Raw genomic sequence first — 20,431 nt, 5'->3', positions numbered from 1 at the left:
CCAGCCATGGAAGGACAGTTAGGGTTCCGAATGAATGTCCGTGTTGCGGAAAGACGTAGCACTCCAAGTTATATTAGAATCGAAGCCAACCTAAATATGAAAAGATTAGGCCTACTCCTCAGATACTGAATGAGTAAATCTATTCATTCATTTGCAAGTAGGGAATAAATATATCTACCATTTCATCAGACTGAAAACCTCACAGGGCCTTCGAAGGTAAGAAAGCCCTCGTTGGGTGGTCCTTTATCCAATGCTTGTTAACTTGAGCCAGTTCTCACCTGCTTTACGTTTCGTTGAAGTTTACCCAGCTTCCAGAAACACGTTGGCAACTTGTCGCATACATATCACAAACAGGATGATAACAAGCCACCGACCGTGAACGGAGAACTGATCATTGACAAAGGCTGGATAATTGTAAGAAGTGCTGGTTGGGACTCTTAATAGGTCGCTGATTTATTAACCATTTTGTGATGTGTGTGCAGTAATTGCCGATGACTGTTTAGGACATGTTTTACTGCAGTGTGGACGCATCCTAAAGTATAGAAATTTCTGTATCAGAATATTTCCTCTAACTAATGGGATGAGTAAGGCCATACCTTTTCATGTGCTGATTGAATAGGCTTACCTTCTTGTGGATGGCAAAATAAGTCCTACACTACTTCATACAGTGGATATACCTGTTAAAATAAGTCCTATTTACACATATATTTACTGTTCAGAATATGGACAGAAAGTGAACAGGGGCACAGAAACAAGGTCGAAAATAATGGTTTTCAATTTTTAAATAGTGGAATCCATATACCTGTATTAATTCACCTGTTACCACAACATACACCTGAATAGATGTCAAATTCTACCGATAATACTACTGAATCCCATCAGTGGTTCATTATCCTACATTCTTAAGCAGTCATTTCTCGACAGGTGAAAGGAAATTCGAAAATACATACAGTCTTTTTATTGATGATTAGTGTACATTATTTGTTACCTAAGAGAGTTTCATTAGAAATATAAACCTTATTTTGCATTCATCACTGAAATAATGCAGATTTTCTAAAAATTTAATTTTTCCATTACTCTAGCTTAACCTTCATTCAAGAATGGAATAAAACTAAAACATTAATAAAGAGTCTTTTGGCACACTGATCTCATCTTAATTGATCAGTTAGTTTAATAACCAGCGATTAAAAATGCTTCTCGAATAGAACTAAAATCTTTTAATACTATCTGACTATGAAGATGCACATCTTTGCCCTTTGTACAAAGCTGAGTATAAATATATTTTGACAATCATATACATCAATTTCTTAAGGAAACAGTAGAACAATAAACTAAACAGGAAGTCATTTTTGAGAGAGAGAGAGAGAGAGAGAGAGAGAGAGAGAGAAAGAGAGGAAGGAAACAAGGAGAGAAGATAGTAGCTGAGAGAGAGAGAGGGGGGGGGAAGGAAAAAGGAGAGAAGATAATAGCTGTGTGAGAGAGAGAGAGAGAGAGAGAGAGAGAAAGGAAACAAGGAAAGAAGATAGTAGTTGTGTGTGTGAGAGAGAGAGAGAGAGAGAGAGAGAGAGAGGGGAAGGAAACAAGGAGAGAAGATAGTAGCTGAGAGAGAGGGGGAGAGAAACAAGGAGAAAAGATAGAGAGAGAGAGAGAGAGAGAGAAGAAAACAAAGGAGAAAGAAGATAGCTAGCTGTGTGAGAGAGAGAGAGAGAGAGAGAAAGGAAACAAGGAAAGAAGATAGTAGCTGTGAGAGAGAGAGAGAGAGAGAGAGAGAGAGAGAGAGAGAGAGAGAGAGACAAACATGCTATAACATCGGATACAAAATTATAAGAACTTTTATATCTTACCAAAAATACAGATGCTGTGAAATGTTCATCCTTACGTACATTGTAGGTAAAACGTTCTAGCCGACCAAATTGATACTAGCAAAGTGTCGTTTCCTATGACGATAGAAAACTATATTTACTAAGCCCTCCACATCTGGCGCTAGAAAATAATGTCTATATAAAACTTAGCCTACGTTTACAAATCTAACAATAAAATAGGTACTCAGTCTTATATACAAATACTTTGGTTACATCCACTGGCATTAAACGTCTCATACATTAACATATTTGTCATAAATTGGGTAATGTCATTTACCTTCATTTTTAACAGATAAAACAGAATAACAGAACATTCAGTAGTTGAAGATATAAAAAGCACTCCGTTGCATTTCCGTTGCCCGGATTCAATAAGAATTATGGAAAACTAGGACTTAGTCCCTATTGAAAAAAAGTCTGCTAATTCTTTCAATCATTCCCTCAGGAAACGTTTTTGCAGAAGAGTTATTTATTAGTGGCTTTGGTGTACTGAAATACTGTAAATTCTCTTGCTTGGTTAGAAGAAAACATAATGTGAAATATATCAATGTAATATGTCTGTCTTGAAGCAATTTCTTTCCTCACTGCCCACAGAAGGCGCATGATCAGTTATCAGTGTATTCTTAAAAGTGAACCTACTAAAGCAAAGGTGCTAATTCATTTTTTGAGAGAAATTAACTTGTATGAGCCTCTTGTAGTTTAAAGGTACAGTTTAACATAAACCCTGTTAAATAACTTAAAGAATATTAATTACAAGTCATGGAACCCAGTTCCTGTAGTTTGTACAATAATAAAACTGAACGAAAGATATTATATATCTTTTCTACTTTCTGATGAATGCTGGCCATTGAAATATATTTTTGAATCAAATCAATTTTAAGTATGTTCGTCTGTTGCAGCCAAAAGCGATTCTTTTAGAATCATTGATAATAAAAGTACATAACCATGAATTTTTACTTTAGAAATATGTCATACAAAATTGAATAGAAGATGAATTTATAAATTCAGTAATTATAATTATATATATATATATATATATATATATATATATATATATATATATATATATATATATATATATATATATATATGGCGCGATCATAGAAAATATTTGTAAACGAAATGCATATTTCAAATCTACTTGAAAAGAAATCATACCATATAAACAATTATAATTGTGTAATATTAAATGCAGAATCGTTGTTACTAAAATCATTTTGTCTTTTCTTAAGAATAGTGTAAGCTAATGAAAGAAAATAGAATCATACATCTACGAGAAAATGTATATAATTTTGTTTCATAAAATTTCATTTTTTATCTAGAATGAATGGAATCTGGGGGCAGGTAATAGCAATAAAAACAATTCACAGGTTACCTGGATAACATTGATGTATTTTGCGTCCTTCATCTAAGCATAAGGAGTAAATCTTTTTATTTCCCAAGTGTATTTACAGTTACTTGTGTGAAAAATAAGTGGGGCAAAAGCACTGAAGACGTCTGTTGCATAAAGAATATTAATTTGGCAAGTCAAATTGCGTTATGCACGTAACGCATTGAACAAAAGCACGCAGTTTACCTCTATATCTTATACTGAGAAGGCTTCCGTTTTTTAAACTTATCTGACTCAGAAATATGAAGAGAACATTTAACATTCTAATCAAGGAAAGATTACAATGGCGTCTCCGTCTGGTGCGCGCGAGCGTCCAGATCGCTGGAATCCAGGCGATTCCTGGCCATGGAAAGTCTTGCCGCTGTCGAGACCGCGTCGGGATTCAAGAAGGAAGATGTTGGCCGCGAAGTCCTGCCGTCGTCCTCGTCGTAGGCGCTCCTGTAGGCATCGTTGAAGCCGTCGGTGAAGCTCCGTCCGTCGCAGACGCCGTTGGCTTTACTCGTGATCGTGGCTTCCAGGGGGGCGGTGATGTGTAAGGGGGATCGTACGTCCTCGTCTCGCGCCCAGTAGTCGGGTCTCTGGGGATCGTTCCGGTTTCTGTTCTGCTGTGGAGAGAGAGAGAGAGAGAGAGAGAGAGAGAGAGAGAGACAGACAGACAGACAGAGAGACAGGTAGACAGACAGAGAGGAGAGAGAGAGACAGATAGACAGACAGAGAGACAGACAGACAGACAGACAGACAGACAGACAGACAGAGAGAGAGAGAGGCATGAATTAATCTTCAGTTTTTTTTTTCTCTTAGAGACATGAATAATTAATTTTCCTGCATCTGGTTTGATGTAGAGGGGTGGATGTGTATGCATGCATTAATACCTCAGTTAATGTTCTTAGACAGACAGACAGACAGACAGACAGACAGACAGACAGACAGACAGACAGACAGACAGACAGACAGACAGACAGACAGACAGACAGACAAAGAAGAAGAGGAAGACCTCGATGTATTGGTTTATGAGAAAATTGGGTAACAGACAGACACACTGATGGGCAGACAAGAGACTGAGCTTTGATAAGAGTTAAAGAGTTAGAGAAACACCTTTATAATTTATTAAATTAGTTCATTGTTTCATTAATCTTCCATATTGATTCTCATTTTGATCATGTAAATATGTGACCTATGAAAATTCAAGAAAATTTTTTCTGAGAGATATTGTGCAAAATCCACTTGAATGCCAAGTAATAAATTCTTCACTCTCCCGTACAAGTGAGCTAGTTCATCTCTCTCTCTCTCTCTCTCTCTCTCTCTCTCTCTCTCTCTCTCTCTCTCTCTCTCTCTCTCTCTCTCTCTCCGCATAATAGAAAATTCTCTCTCTCTCTCTCTCTCTCTCTCTCTCTCTCTCTCTCTCTCTCTCTCTCTCTCTCTCTCTCTCTCTCTCTCTCTGTCCGCATAATAGAAAATCCCTCTTGCAATTTAAAGCCCTGTGTCCAATCTCTTCTCGGCTCTAGGTGTTATTAACTTTCAGCGAATCCTACTCTTAATTTTTCCTCATACAAGTTTCAGGGAAATTTACAAGACTGTCTGAACTGTTAATGGTTTTGAGGTCTTTTGATAGTCACTGGAAACTTTACCCCATTCTTCTCCCGAGCAAATTAAGGAAGTTACTTAAGTGGCCCCGCTTGCTTCGGACTGACCTCATAGGAATGCAACAGGTCTATGAATGTAAAAAGAAAAGACAGTGTATTTTTTGCATGAACTAATTGTATGTTTAACAGTAAATTTATACAGTTAAGGTACGTCCACACTACAATCAAGCTAGTCACCAACACATTTCGGAGACATTGCTCACATATCACAAACAGGTTGAGTACAAGTCAGCGACTTTTTGGTAGTACTAACCAATGCTTCATCCGGTTATCGTTCTCCTCTTACGTCGGTGGCTTATTGTCAACCCCTTTATATATATATATATATATATATATATATATATATATATATATATATATATATATATATATATATATATATATATATATATTCGATAATTTTGTGAAATGTTTTACTGTCGTGTGGGCGCACACTTGAAGAGCGTCAGTAAGTAATTGGTATGATACCATACCTTGGCTCAATGGCTGAGGGGAACGGTCGACTACCCGTGTACTACAAACCTTGTAGAAATGTCTCAGGTAATGCGTCGGGAATATGATGCCCTTACAGCCATCCTCCGCTCCGTCCATGACCGCTCCCCTGACTAGGATCGAGTTGCCGTTGTAGAAACACATCAGTATAACCATCCCTCCTATGGAGGTTATGAAGTTGCTGACCACTGGCATTTCTGGAGAGATGATAACACTTTCAGTGAAGGTCATTCTGTATGATAATCGAGATCAATTTAATGACTTATGAGGGAGAGACATTCATAGATGCTACGAATGGAACGGTTAAAAGGAATTTTAGGAGTGATGAAAATGTAAGCAGTGATATAAGGAAGATTATTGGTGGTATTGATAATGTAAATACTGCTGCTGGCTACAAACTTTATAATATTCATGATTTTGCCCTAAAATCATGTCGATCATCAGCTTCGGGTCATGATAAGATTTCTTTTGAAATGATCCAAAATTTAGCTACACTAGCTAAAGAATTCTTATTAAAATTAAATAATAACATATGGCTAAGGCATGTCTTCCCAACTAAGTGGAGACATGCAATAATCATACCCATCAGCAAACCAGAAAAGACCCTGGCAACCCCACTAATTATAGGCCAATATCTCTAATAAGTTGCTTGTGCAAACTGTTGGAGAAAATGGTTAGTTTGAGATTAACAAGTGTTATAACAAAAAACTCAATTTTATCACCTACCCAATCGGGATCAATAGCTGGTAGATCTACACTAGACCCATTAACTCAATTAGAATATCATATTAAAAAAGAATTTGAAAAGAAAAAGCTGACAGTGGCTATTTTCTTTGATATAGAAAAAGCATATGATACCACAAGGAGATACAATATTATGCACAAACTCCATAAATCTGATATTCGAAGTCACCTTCCAATATTTATCAACAATTTTTTAACATATCTTACATTTCAAGTACGCATAGAAAATACATATTCAAATTCATACATACAAGAGGAGGGTAACCCTCAAGGAGTTTAACTAAAATATAACATTTAGGAATTAATGATTATAATACAACCATGATAATGCTGATGATGACTTATATCGGGTTTGCAACTGCCTTATAAGGCAGTTCTTTTGGCTCGTGCTGAATTATTACATTTCATTTGTGAGAGTTCTCTTTTATTTTTGCTTTGTAAAATTGTAAAATAGAATACTGAAGAACGTTTAAAAGTTCTCAATGACTATTTATTTTGACATGTAAATATTTCTGATCAACTCATATTTCAAACAGGCTGATATCATCTGTTGGATCCTATTTTTTCGAAATAAAACATTTCCTCTCCTTTGCAAGTGCGCATTTATTTTTTATGTGTTTATGCACATAGATAATAAATCACGCGGGTTAAATGTTCTCAATACATTCAGCATATAAAATACCATGCTTTTCAATTTAGCTGAATATATACGAGTATTATATGTGTATGTAATATATCCGTACTGAAGACTTTTCCCTGTCTTTTCCGCCGTCGACATCCACACAAACACGACAAATGTTACAACACCAGTTTTATAGAATTGAACCAATCATGGTTTTTTTTTTTTTTTTTTTTAACGTTTGAATGGCGCGCTCCGTTTCCCTTTCAAATCTTCATTCAAAGACATTATGTTTTGCTCGTCTTCATGAAACTGCATAAATTTGACGCAAACTATTACTTTGACTGTAATTTGCCCATTGAAATGTGAACGGAATTTACCTGTCTTGTTTTGTGGTTTTCGATCTCTCACAAATTCCTCTCTGGAGAATGAGGATGATTGAAAAAATGTACATATGCCACCTGCATATTCGCGTGCGTCTTTGTATGAACCGTATAAAGAAGACTTTTGGAATCATTTAGCAGTCCTCAGGTTAGAATTTAGGACGTACAGGTGCCATCTTGCTCAGTAAAGACTGGTATTATTATTATTATTATTATTATTATTATTATTATTATTATTATTATTATTATTATTATTATTATTATTTTCTATCACAGTCATCTTATTCGACTGGGTGGTTTTTATAGTGTGGGGTCCCGGGTTGCAAAGTGCCTATTTAGGAGTCCATCACTTTTCTCACTATGTGCGCTAGCACATTTTCATGAGTCCTAGCACATTTTTTCCATGAGTCCTGCAGGGATCTTGGGACTGCCTAGTGCATTCTAGTTTTCCAGATTCGATTTTCAGGTCTCTTGATGGGATCATGGTTTTTTTTATTATTATTATTATTATTATTATTATTATTATTATTATTATTATTATTATTTTGGGTCTTATCGTGCTTTTCTAGTGTTCCTTTTCATGATTATGGGATATTCATGTTAATTTCCACTGGCTTTTATTAAAATTCCAATCAGAAATCCTTCAGGTTTATTTTAGGTACCGTCGACATGTTTTCGTTGGTCATTTTCAGGTCTTGATACTTGTCAACCTTCTGCAGCTACGTCAGAGGATTTTTCTCTTTCTTCCAGACGAACGATTTCTGATTGGATATTTTAATCTTCCATTTCCGCACACAATCATTTTCCAACATGAATATGTCCCATGGCCTGAAAAGCGAATCATTTTATTATTATTATTATTTTATTATTATTATTATTATTATTATTATTATTATTATTATTATTATTATTATTATTATTATTATATGTGGAAACCAGATATTTCTCACTTGCATATCATTTGGATGTATCAAGTCCAGGGGTCCACAAAAGGCGTCTCGTACCTTTGCTCTGTATCGTTCTTAGGGCCTGCAAAGTAATTTTACCTTGAAGCAGCTATGCAGGTATAAATTGATTACCGTTCTTCAAACAGATTTGTTCCTTTAACTTTACATATCTTGAAAACATTAAATTTTCTCCTGCTTTCAGACCTGGAGACTTAACAAGCTTTTCCATTTTTACGGGAAAATGTTTATCCTGTATATTGGTAGCAGTTTAGTTCATTCGTTTGTGCTTTTTCCATCAGTCTTCAACAATAACTTCCATTGTGGATGCCATGCCTTGTATGGTTCATTTCAGTTTTTCTAACTGGAGAGATTTTATCTTGGCATTTCTTTGTGGTATTCTTGGTCTTTGCTTAATTAATCATCATTATCATGTGCTTCTTTAATGTAACTTTTTTTTTAAAACCTATTTTTCTCGATGGAGTATAATTAAGAAGTGGGCAGACGTACGTGTTTATTAAATGTCACTAAATTTTTATATAAGGAGGAAATATTTTATCATGCGTCCCCAAACCTAATTTCAGAGCTTGACCATGCATTGCCTCTTTAAGAAAAATGGCCGCTGCCTTCAGAACTTCAGACATGCCATAAATTCGAAGGACTCTCGTCATTCTTACAGCCTCTGCGAGAATTTACCATCCTTAATGGCAGCCATTGATTAAACGGCATTTCCCGGCAAATACCTCTTCGGACGAAGTCAGTTTGTCAAGCGAGAGTGGTCTCAGTATGACATTATTAACCGCTGTCTGTAATTACCCATAACGTTCCTCAAAATGAGAGGGCTCTTGTTGCAAAGTGCCTTCATTAAGGCCTGAGCTACGAGCTAACGCGGAGCTACATAGCCTCCGTAATCTCCACATGTGCTGGCTGACTGTGATTGATAAGGGAAACCGAGCTCTAGCAATGGCCCTCCTCTATGGCCTGCGCCCGTGTGCCTCCCTCGCGCCATCTGGGGAACGTGGCGCGTGCGTTGGCTTTGTTTATGCCGACCGTCTCGGTGGTTATCGGAGACGATTACAATGCGCTTGGTTTATTTTGGGTCTGTTGGTTTATTGCGGTTTACTCAGATTAACTGTGTATGCCTGATGTAGCTCGTAACGCATTACCATTTATTTAAGTTTCTTTTTTCTAATAATTTTCTTCGAAGTCGCCGTTTATGTCTGATCGCTTTATGACTTTTTTGTTTTATTTGCATATCTGTATTTCTAGTTGAGACAAAAACTGTTATACTTTATAGAATGTCATTCCTGTTATGCCATTGGGTTTTATGGCTTTCTAAGAATTTGCTTAGTTAATCTCTTTATTGATAAAAGCATCACTACACTCTTGCTATTTCTGATTATCTTGATTGTTCGCCTTTATCTAAATTTTTTCTAGATCAGCTGTTTCGTATGCATGTTAGACTGGAGTTACACAGAAAATTTTACTTCTAAAAATGTGAACTTCATATTTAATATCTAAACAGGAAAGCAATTCATTAATATTCCTATTCTTTTAATAAGATTTATGATTTAAAAGCCAAGCCTGCCTTTCAGAACCTGTCAGAAAAAAAATGCAGAATAATACCAGAGGTCTACTAAAAATTAGGTGTACATTATATTTATATATTAAATCATGTTAAGTCAACTCAATTCGCGATAACGTTAAATAACATTATTTCACTTTAATTTCCGATAGAAATATTAAATCGCTTTGCTTCAACTTGAATCTTGAAAATCATTTTAAATCAAATTATTTCAACTTAATTCACAATGATGATATTAAATCACATTATTTCAACTTAAAATTCATAATGATGATATGAAATCTAATTAATTCAACTGAAATCCTTAATAATAATAGTCGTGATTCACAAATTTCAATCTTAATCCGTGTAAATAATATTAAAACAGTGTTTGAGTTCATTGAAATGATATTAAATCACATTATTTCAACTTAAAATTCATAATGATGATGTGAAATCTCATTAATTCAACTGAAATCCATATTAATAATAATCGTGATTCACAAGTTTTAATCTTAATTCGTGTAAATAATATTAAAACAGTGTTTGAGTTCATTGGAATGATATTAAATCACATTATTTCAATTTAAAATTCATAATGATGATGTGAAATCTCATTAATTCAACTGAAATCCATAATAATAATAATAATCGTGATTCACAAATTTTAATCTTATTTCGTGTAAATAATATTAAAACAGTGTTTTAGTTCATTGGAATGATATTAAATCACATTATTTCAACTTAATCCATGATGAATTACCAAACATAATGTCAAGTTAAATCACGACAATAACACTAAATCATATCATTCCAACTTACGCCGACAACATGGTACACCTAATGAATGATAAGAAATGATATCACATCACATCACATCACATCACACGACGTTACCTGGCAGTAGATATATATTCAGCAAACCCCAGACTCCCCGCCACATGTTGACGTCGCCGATGAAACAGATGGTATGGTACGCGTCCTCGATCAGTATCTTGCCCAGACCTTTCCGGATCTTCTTGAAGCAAGGGATGATGAGCAGTTGAGCTGCGAAGACCAGCAGCGTCACCGTCATCCCTAGGACCTGTCGTGGTGGTGATAGAATGTTAATTATTTCTGTTCTTGTTGTTTTTGTTATTGTCATCTTATTGCTATTATTATCACCAGAACCAGCCATGGCGGCAGATTATTATTATTATTATTATTATTATTATTATTATTATTATTATTATTATTAAAGGGATCATATTGCTGAGGTCCCGCGTATAAAAAAAAAGAATGTTTATCATTTTTCTCATTATTGTTATTGGTATTCATATTATTATTAAAGGGATCACATTCTTTTGGGTATTGGTAAAATGTCATTAACTTCTAAATTAGATTCCTACCTAAAAAGCTCGCGCATTTTGAAAAATGATAAACTTAAGAAGGAAAATATATAAGGAATTAATGAATAATTAACTCCCTGAGAAAATTAAATTTCTTTATACGCGATAATACTACAATATTATGCGTTATATTGAATATTTTTTTAATTAGCTTTATGAGTAAATATTTCTTGATGGTATCATACTTAGGTATAATTATAATTCAGCAATGATTATGTCACATATAGCATTTAGCATTCTGTATCAGAGGGCATCGTGCTTACCCCATACAAAAAATGGGGAAAAAAGCACGTTAAAAGAAAAAGAAGAAGATTCGGTATCAGAACTAGGCCTGAGGAAACTTCAAAGTTTAACGAATCAGTGAAGAGATCATGAAAGCGTTATTCAGATAAATAAGGACCACACGCTAACAAAGGAACACAAAAAAATTAATATGATTATTTCTGTTTTGAAAAACTTGTTCAACAGTGGAGTGAAGATATTAACTCCATTTACTGCCTACAAACATGTATTTATATATATATATATATATATATATATATATATATATATATATATATATATATATATATATATAATGTCATATTTCATTTACGCCACATTTAAATAAACTACGTTTCTTAGTAAATCTAAGATAATTAACCTGTTGTAATTTCATCAGAAAAGTTTACAAGTCAGAATATGAATCTTCAGTTTCTCCATGGCTGTAGAATAAGACTGTTTTGGAAGATCAGACCAATGTTCTCAGGATTTCAGACAAACTCCATAGTGGTTTTTCTTGTATTTCGTATAAAGATTATATACAAAAGAATACGTGCACAAGATGATTCATGTCGATCTAATATCTAAGCTTTCACACTTTTACATAGCAAGATAAGGACACACGAACAAACATATGACCTCGTTCCCAAGGACTTCCCACGGCTACGTGACTTTGCCTCCAGCTCTGATCAAAAAGGAACACAAAAAATGATGACGCACTGTCTTAAAGCACTACACAGGTACTTATTATTTCTGTTTTGAAAAACTTGATTTCAGCCTTCCTTTCATGTGGTACAGATATACATGTTGGGAATTATCTTAGATTTACTCCGTAGTTTATTTAAACATAAATGAAATATGACATTTATATATATATATATATATATATATATATATATAAACATATATATATATATATATATAATTTATTTAAATATATATATATATATATATATATATATATATATATATATATATATTTATATATATATATATATATATATATATATATATATATATATATATATATATATATATGTATGTATATATATATACTGTATATACATACATATGTAAATATGTATGTGTGTGTGCATGTGTGTGTGTGTAATATAAATTAAATGAGGAAAAGTCTTATTCTGCAAATCACGTTCTTAATCACTGTAGAATAAATTAATTGATAAAAACGTAAGAGTAATTAATCACACCAAGGACAAATCAGATGAGAAAAAATATGTACTGTCAATTAATATACAGTATGTAAGGATAAAATACTCGGGAAAACGAGCACGTTTCCAAACTGGTCTTTAAACAACTGAAAAAATGATTGATCAAAATAAATGTTCATATTAAAGATCAGGTTATTAATTATACCAAGATCATATTATCCGACGAATGTGCTTGAACAAAGAAACAACATTTTACCGTTCTTCTGTCAGTTCCTTATTGTCGGTTATGCCATTAGATACACTGATAATTTATCATAAATGTAAGAAAACCAACCTTGCTTTTAATAACAAAACAAAATAACAGAACAAAAAATCCATGTAGTTAATCATACTGGAGTGTATTATTATTAGAAGAAACCTAATCTTGTTAAATAAAAAAGTTAATCACACTGAAGGTTATAACATAAGAAAACTAGTCATTTTCTTTAAACATCGAAAGAAATTTCCAGAACCAAACCAGTCACGTGACTAACCGCACTTACACGAGCATTACCATAAAAAAATACTGAAAGAGACACAAGTGACGTTTGAGCCTCCTCCTCCTCCTCCTCCTCCTCCTCCTCCTTCACCTCCACCTCTCCCCTCCTCCTCCTCCTCCTCCTCCTCCTCCTCCTCCCCCTCCTCTTCCTCCCTGTCTGTTTCCAGAGTCCGGACTCTGTCGGTGTCTTTCATGCCCTTAGCTTATAACTTTCGTCCTCAAGTTCCGACATTTGTCGCTCGGCCTGTTGGCCAACTCTCTTAAATTCGACTTTAAAGCCTGGCCAACAATGGCCCACGGCCCCTCAGAGCTGACCTGCGTCGCTTTCGTCGTCGAAATAAATTCGTCGTATTTCTTCGCCTTTTGATTTATCGTCGGCGTTGTGCGAGATGGGGAGGAAATATGTTCAGGATCGCCTTCTGAGACGTTGAGTTATTCTCCTCAACGCTTTGGAGACTTCTTTTTTTTTTTTTTTGGCGTAACGGTTGGTTTTATCGGGGTTTTTCATTTTGCAAAAATGCGTTTCAGCTGCACGAATACATACATGCATGCATACATACATACATATAGACAGACATACATACATATATATATATTATATATATATATATATATATATATATATATATACAGACATACATACATACAGACATATATATATATATATATACATATATATATATATATATAATGTATAAATATATATATACATATATATATATATATATATATATATATATATATATATAAATATATATATATATATATATATATATATATATATATATATATATATATATATATATATATATATATATATATATATATAATATATATATATATGCTATATATATATATATATATATATATATATATATATATATATATATATATATAGAGAGAGAGAGAGAGAGAGAGAGAGAGAGAGAGAGAGAGAGAGAGAGAGAGAGAGAGAGAGAGAGAGATGAGCTGCGTGTGTCTGTGTAACTATATAAATCAGACCGTACATGTAAATTCATATATTTAAGCATAATCAAGATTACGTTTAAAGTTTGTTGAGTACCAAACGTAAAAAAAAATTCCAGGCAGCAGCATTTATTTCAATAGAGTCCAGATGCAAGGAAGAAAAACACACTTCATAGAAACTGTGTTCGGTGGGTCTGACCCTGCTCCAAGGTTTGATTGTTTATGCACTGGTTGCCAATTATATTTTTTCTAGGAATTTTTTTATTTCTGAAAAAAATCGAGTTTCAACAATGTCCTCCTCTTGAACAGAAATTTGCTGAAAGGTAAAGTCACTGGAAAAGGAAATATTGACAATACTGAAAGCAAGGATTCTTTCACCTGAAGCCATTTTTGACCGTCAGCGTCCTTGCATACGTCTCGTTTCAGATTTGTTCCGCTTCACTTAGAAACGCTCTTGTCATCCTTAATAGCCCGAGGCTGAATGGAGACCATAATGAGGGGTCTCTCTAATTGCAAAACTTATAATTAAACCAAAAGATAATTAAGCCAAAAACAAGTCCTAATAAGGACGATTGACGGAATGAACTAATTAATGACAGGTTCTGGAAGGTCTGACGGCTTTGTTTTCTTTCGAATTTCTCTATAAAATTGTTGGAGATGTGAGGGGATTCGCTCTTCTGTTATTCTAGACTTTGTTTTAGGTTCACATTCTCTTTCTTTTATTGTTTTTTTTCGTCGATGTTGTGGCTGCTTTAAATAGTCCCTAATTTCTTGTCAATTTCTCGTCGGCTTGAACCCAAGGGAGTATAATAGTGTGTACACACACACACACGGACACACACACATGTATATATATAATATTACATATATATATATATATATATATATATATATATATATATATATATATATATATATATATATATATATATGTATATATATATTTGTATATATATACATATATATATATATATATATATATATATATATATATATATATATATATATATATATATATATATGTATATATATATATATATATATATACATACATATATGTATGTATATATATATATATATACATATATATATATATATATATATATATATATATATATATATATATATATATATATATATATATATATATATATATACATATACACAGAGAGAGAGAGAGATGTGTGTGTAATATATAATGTTTGTGTGCGTGCTTTTTCCATAAACTCTTAGATATCCTGTTCTCAGCAAGTCATATGGAACGTATTACTTATCGCTTTTATTATTATTATTATTATTATTATTCAGGCAATCCCTTCCTAAAGCCAGCAACAGCCCCAACAAAGAAAGTATCTCGGAAGCGGAATCAAGCCAGAGACTTGAGTCCGAAGGGAAGTTGACGAAACACTCGCAGGCCTTCCTCTACAAAGGCTAGCTGGAGGAAGGTGAATGCATATTGCATATAGTATCTGAGTCTCCGATGCAAATGAGGGACAAGAAAGTTCAACTCTAGGAACATCAACCTAGGGAGGTGGGCGAAGTCGAGGGACCTGGTGTGATCAAGGGAAAGATTAGGACGAGAAATAGTAAATTGTTCAGTCACATGCCTTTTCCCCTTACGAGGCAGGGCTACAGTAGGTGTTAACGCTCAAGATCTGAGTAAATTTTATTGAAGGATGTGATTAAGATTTGTGTATGCCTCTTGTGTGTGTGTGTGTGTGTATATATATATTATATATATATATATATATATATATATATATATATATATATATATATATATATATATATATATATATGTATATATATATATATATATATATATGTATATATACATATATATATATATGTATATATATATGTATATATATATATATATATATATATATATATATATATATATATATATATATATATATATATATATATATATAATAAAAAGCAGTTTACTGAAGTATTAAATGACATCCCAACAAGCATCAGTAACAACAAACAAAAGAATTTTTTTCACCAAACTATCACGGAAACCCTTAGTTAGGACTGGTTATCAGTAAGGGTCTTAACATGCAACGTACAGTGGCCAGATCTGACGACCAAATTTCCCTTCCTTCTCGCAGAAATTCGCGTCTTTCAGACACCCAGTCGACGGAAGAAACTGGGAACAACTGGCAGTATAACTTAAATCAATAATCTGCTATGAAAGAGACCTAGATAAAAGTCACGGCTCAAAGACGAGACTGTCTCTTTTTTTTTTTTCTCTTTTAATTAAGTTTCCTCTTCACTTACCTTCCTTCCATTCTTAGATGCTACAAAGGAAAGAAAAAAAAAGTTCTTCAATTAATCAAATCACGCCTTGATAAAGACATATTCAAATCACCTACACCTCCTACTCCTTCTTCTCCTCCCACGCTTCTTCCTCCTCCTCCTCCATGTCCCCTTCCTCCTCCTCCTCCTCCACCTCCTCCTCCTCCTCCTCCTCCTCCTCCTCCTCCTCCTCCTCCTCCTCCTCCTCCTCCGGAAACGCGCAAATTTTGGCTTCTCCGTGTCCTATGCAAATGAATTCGAGCGCGAAAATTGCTTGCTCGTCGTCGATATTCTTTTTTTTTATATATAACAGATTCAGTTCTTTCGTCAGGGAAGGATGTTTTATCAAAACGATCTCTCTCTCCCGGATGACATCCTCCATTTCACAATCCTGTCACAAATAGTTAGTGCGATCTCGGTGTGCAGACAGTCCTTGAAAACAGCAGAGAAACGAGGCATGAAAAAATAACACCCTGCTGACGTCATCATTTCCACCTCTGATCCAGTGTGCGCTCGCTGTAGGAGGGGAAATTAAACAATGTTTCTTGCGTATGGCGTTCGCGATGGTTGAATGGATATATTGGTCCAGAAAATACTGACTTCCATAAAGAAGAGAGAAAAGACTGTGCAGTGGTCTTATAAACACTGAATTCATAGCTAAAAGAGAGTCTACAAAACAGAGTTGAGTTGAGAAGCTTAAACGAGATGCACCGTTAACACTATTTCCAGAACTTGGTGCAAATTCCTAAAGTTATATTCACATAGTTGTTCAGCCAAAGTTAATTACAGGAGAACATGTTTTGTGAAACTGTTGAAGCTTAAGCCTAGCAAATTACTAAGGTGGACAATGCAGCACATGAAGAACATATTTTGTGAAACCGTTAAAACTTAGGCCTCGCTATTCTGATGAACAGTGCGTTCAGCTGAACTCAGGAGTCGGCGATTGATGAAATTTCGACTGATCTGGGAGTGTTCACATCCTACATAAGCATCAAGTATGAGCAGTATGCAGGTTAAGTGTATTGCTCTTTCTCGATATGGGTCCCTAGACTTAGTGCATAAATCTGCCTTAACCAAGATTTCTAAGGTAAATATTTCACTTTAGCTCTGTCATTGCTCACTATGTGAATTGTTCTGTTTTGAATGCATTTATATCTTACCATGGAACCCCAGGCAGAGTAGATGGCTTGATCAGGAAACAGCATCACGTCCAGGAAGACCCAGGTTCCTCTCCAGACGAAGACGACCAAGGACCCAGTGACGACCACTGTGAAGACGGTGTCCAGAAGGAAGTACCCGCATCGCTCCCTCTGTTAAAAAAAAAAAAAAAAAAAAAAAGAGATAAATAAATAAATGAGGGAAAAGTTGGGTGAGAATGATTTGTGTGGATTATTGGATTCCATCCTACCAACACGGACCTTCGTCAGAGATGTGATTTGTAACTCACAGAAAACGGGAGGAGGAGAAAAATTCCACAAATTAGTTATTAATTCAAATTTCGTAAGTTAGGTACAATCAGTTATAGTATCGACATGCGACCATAATTTCATAAAGAGAACATATTTTTGGAGACTTAGGAAAACGACCAGCTGGAATATCCCTTTATATTATCGATTACAATAACGATAAAAGTCGTATCTAAACAGTAACGTAATCACTTAAGAATGATATTCAGATATCAGATTAATCTACTGAGAAATATACAGCTGTTCTCTTAAAACCAAGGACAGAGGTCGTGTCCTTATGCGCTACCTCTAATACTATCTCCTAGATAATTATTCTCATTCCATTAGACTCTAAACTGTCTGCACTGATGATGGATGGCGCTCTCCTTCAGTGCCTTCCATTCACTTCAAACTGGTGTAAATAGTTGGACACTTCCTGGAAGTGCATTGTGACATTCCATTCTTGGATTCTTTCTCAGCCACTTTATGTAATGAATTTGCTTTTATTACGGAGAGTTAAGGAAACGCATATAGATTTTAGTGTTGCTTTTAATTTAGTCAGTCATAAGTCACTTGTATATAAACTTCGGAATCTTAGAGTGGGTAGACATGTTTTAGAATTAATTCAAGATTTCCTTACAGGTAGGCAGCAGCGAGTTACTGTTCATGGGATCTTTAGCGAACCAAGACCTATTGTGTCTGGAGTTCCACAGGGTAGTGTTCTTGGACCACTGTTATTTTTGGTGCAGACAAATGATATGGTTGTTGGCTTGAAAAAGAGATTGTTCAGTATGCCGATGATACAACACTTGCGGGTGTAGTAAAGTCTCCACTTATCAGAAATGAAGTTGCCCTTAGTCTCAATCGCAATATGAGGTGGAATACTGAATGGTGTCATCGGTGGGATATGTGGCTGAACACCAGCAAAACGAAAACACTATTGACTGGTCGATCTCTTATTAATTTTCCATCCCATCCTCCCCTTCAGGTGGATGGGACTATGCTAAATGAGTCTGAAGCTTTAACTATATCTGGTGCAACTTTCGACTTACATCTTACTTTTGAGAAACATCTCATGAAAGAGTCAACAGATGCAGCACGAAGTTGGGTATTGTACGTAAGGTCTCACACATTTTCAACAATGATAAAATCATTGCAGCCTGTTTTACGTAAATTGTCCTTTCTGTACTGGACACTGCTCTCCGGTGTGGATGTCTGACTTTGCCAGAGTTTTATCTCTTGTAGACAGTGGTTCGCGGTGATAGGTTCTTGGACCATCGATGGATTGCCTCTTATTTGTCAGTTTTTCACAAGTTGTATTTTACTAGAGATCTTTCGTATTCGCAGTTGATCCCTGGTCCTCTTTTCCTACCGAAAGCAATCAGATTTGCTGAAAAGCAGCACCAATATATAGTGAATTTGCCTCGCTGTCTAACTTCTCAGTTCCAGCGGTCCTTTATTCCCCACACAGTTGAACTGTGCAACAGCCTCCCTAAGGATGTTGTGTAACTGGAACTTCAGAAGTTCAAGTGAACATGGAATACATTATTGCCCTAAAGCAATTCTCCTTGTATTTTATAATGCACTTATATTTTAATCTGTTGAGTTGTTAATTTGTTCATTTATTTGTTCTTTTCTAATAACTGATCTCTTCTTTCCGTGTTTCCTATTACCTTCTGTTACTTCGTACAGATGAACACCATATTCTTTCGGTTGGTTCCACATGAATAGGGTTCATCTTTTGAATTATGATTATACATACACACACACACACACACACACACACACATATATATATATATATATATATATATATATATATATATATATATATATATATATATATATATATATATATATATATATATATATATATATATATATATATATACACATACATATTTATATACAGTATATATATATATACTAGCAAACTTTGCTCTGTTAATGTTATCATTTCCTTATCACTTCGAATAAACTTATGCCCTGATTCCAGCATCAGACATGCTTCTTTTTTGTTTGTTATCATTTCCTCTCACTTAATAAACAAACCACAGGTGCCAGTTTCTTTTATAATTAAAAAGCACTACAGGTTCAAGCTTCTAACATTTTTTAACATTTTTTAGAGAGAGAGAGAGAGAGAGAGAGAGAGAGAGAGAGAGAGAGAGAGAGAGAGAGAGAGAGTCCCTCCATATAAATCAAGGTATAACAGAGCTCAAGTCATGTCGCTACAAAGGAAAGGTCTATTTTACAAAAGAGAAAATCGCTAAGATACTTTATGGTTTTACCAGGTACAAATCTTTGCTACAGAGAGAGAGTGAGAGATGATATCGAGAGAGAGAGAGAGAGAGAGAGAGAGAGAGAGAGAGAGAGAGAGAGAGAGAGAGAGAGAGAAAGAAATAAAGATTGAGAAAGATAGAGAGGAATGAGAAATGGACCAGGACAGTCAGTAAAGGTCTGAATAATAGCCACCCAGGGGGTATCAGCTCCGGCCGAAGATATATGTTTATCCGAAGGAGGCTGCCTGGGCGTATCTCCTGTATATTCTGGGGTGTTATGTAGTCCGCGGTAGCGGTAGCAGAGAATTATGGGACGTCACGAGGCCATAATTTTGCTGGGTCAAGCCCCATTATTTCATTGATAACCTAATCTCTGATGGCAAATGTAGCAGTGGGTATTTGCTTCTCTGACTTGGAGAGATTACCGCCATATTTGGAGGTCG

General features: G+C 34.6%; 1 protein-coding gene across 5 annotated transcripts in view; it reads right to left on the bottom strand.

The window, feature by feature from the left end:
* Positions 1 to 2,922: 2,922 nt before the first annotated feature.
* fusl (fuseless) overlaps positions 2,923 to 20,431 on the bottom strand; it is a 263,551-nt gene continuing 246,042 nt past the window's right edge. For 2 of the 5 annotated variants that reach the window (XM_067086449.1, XM_067086448.1), the window contains 4 exons: positions 17,425 to 17,574; positions 10,536 to 10,722; positions 5,415 to 5,581; positions 2,923 to 3,854 (listed from right to left, as the gene is read on the bottom strand). In XM_067086449.1, coding sequence (XP_066942550.1) covers positions 3,528 to 3,854; positions 5,415 to 5,581; positions 10,536 to 10,722; positions 17,425 to 17,574 — 831 coding nt within the window. In that variant the 3' untranslated portion in view covers positions 2,923 to 3,527. Of the gene's footprint in view, positions 3,855 to 5,365; positions 5,582 to 10,535; positions 10,723 to 17,424; positions 17,575 to 20,431 lie in introns of all 5 variants that reach the window. The other 3 variants (XM_067086450.1, XM_067086451.1, XM_067086452.1) reach the window with 3 other exon arrangements.

Source organism: Macrobrachium rosenbergii, chromosome 42, assembly GCF_040412425.1.
Source record: "Macrobrachium rosenbergii isolate ZJJX-2024 chromosome 42, ASM4041242v1, whole genome shotgun sequence".
In the NCBI taxonomy this organism is placed as follows: Eukaryota; Metazoa; Arthropoda; class Malacostraca; order Decapoda; family Palaemonidae; genus Macrobrachium; species Macrobrachium rosenbergii.
The sequence above is the reverse complement of the archived record's forward strand: the minus strand, read 5'-3'. Positions and strand labels throughout refer to the sequence as shown.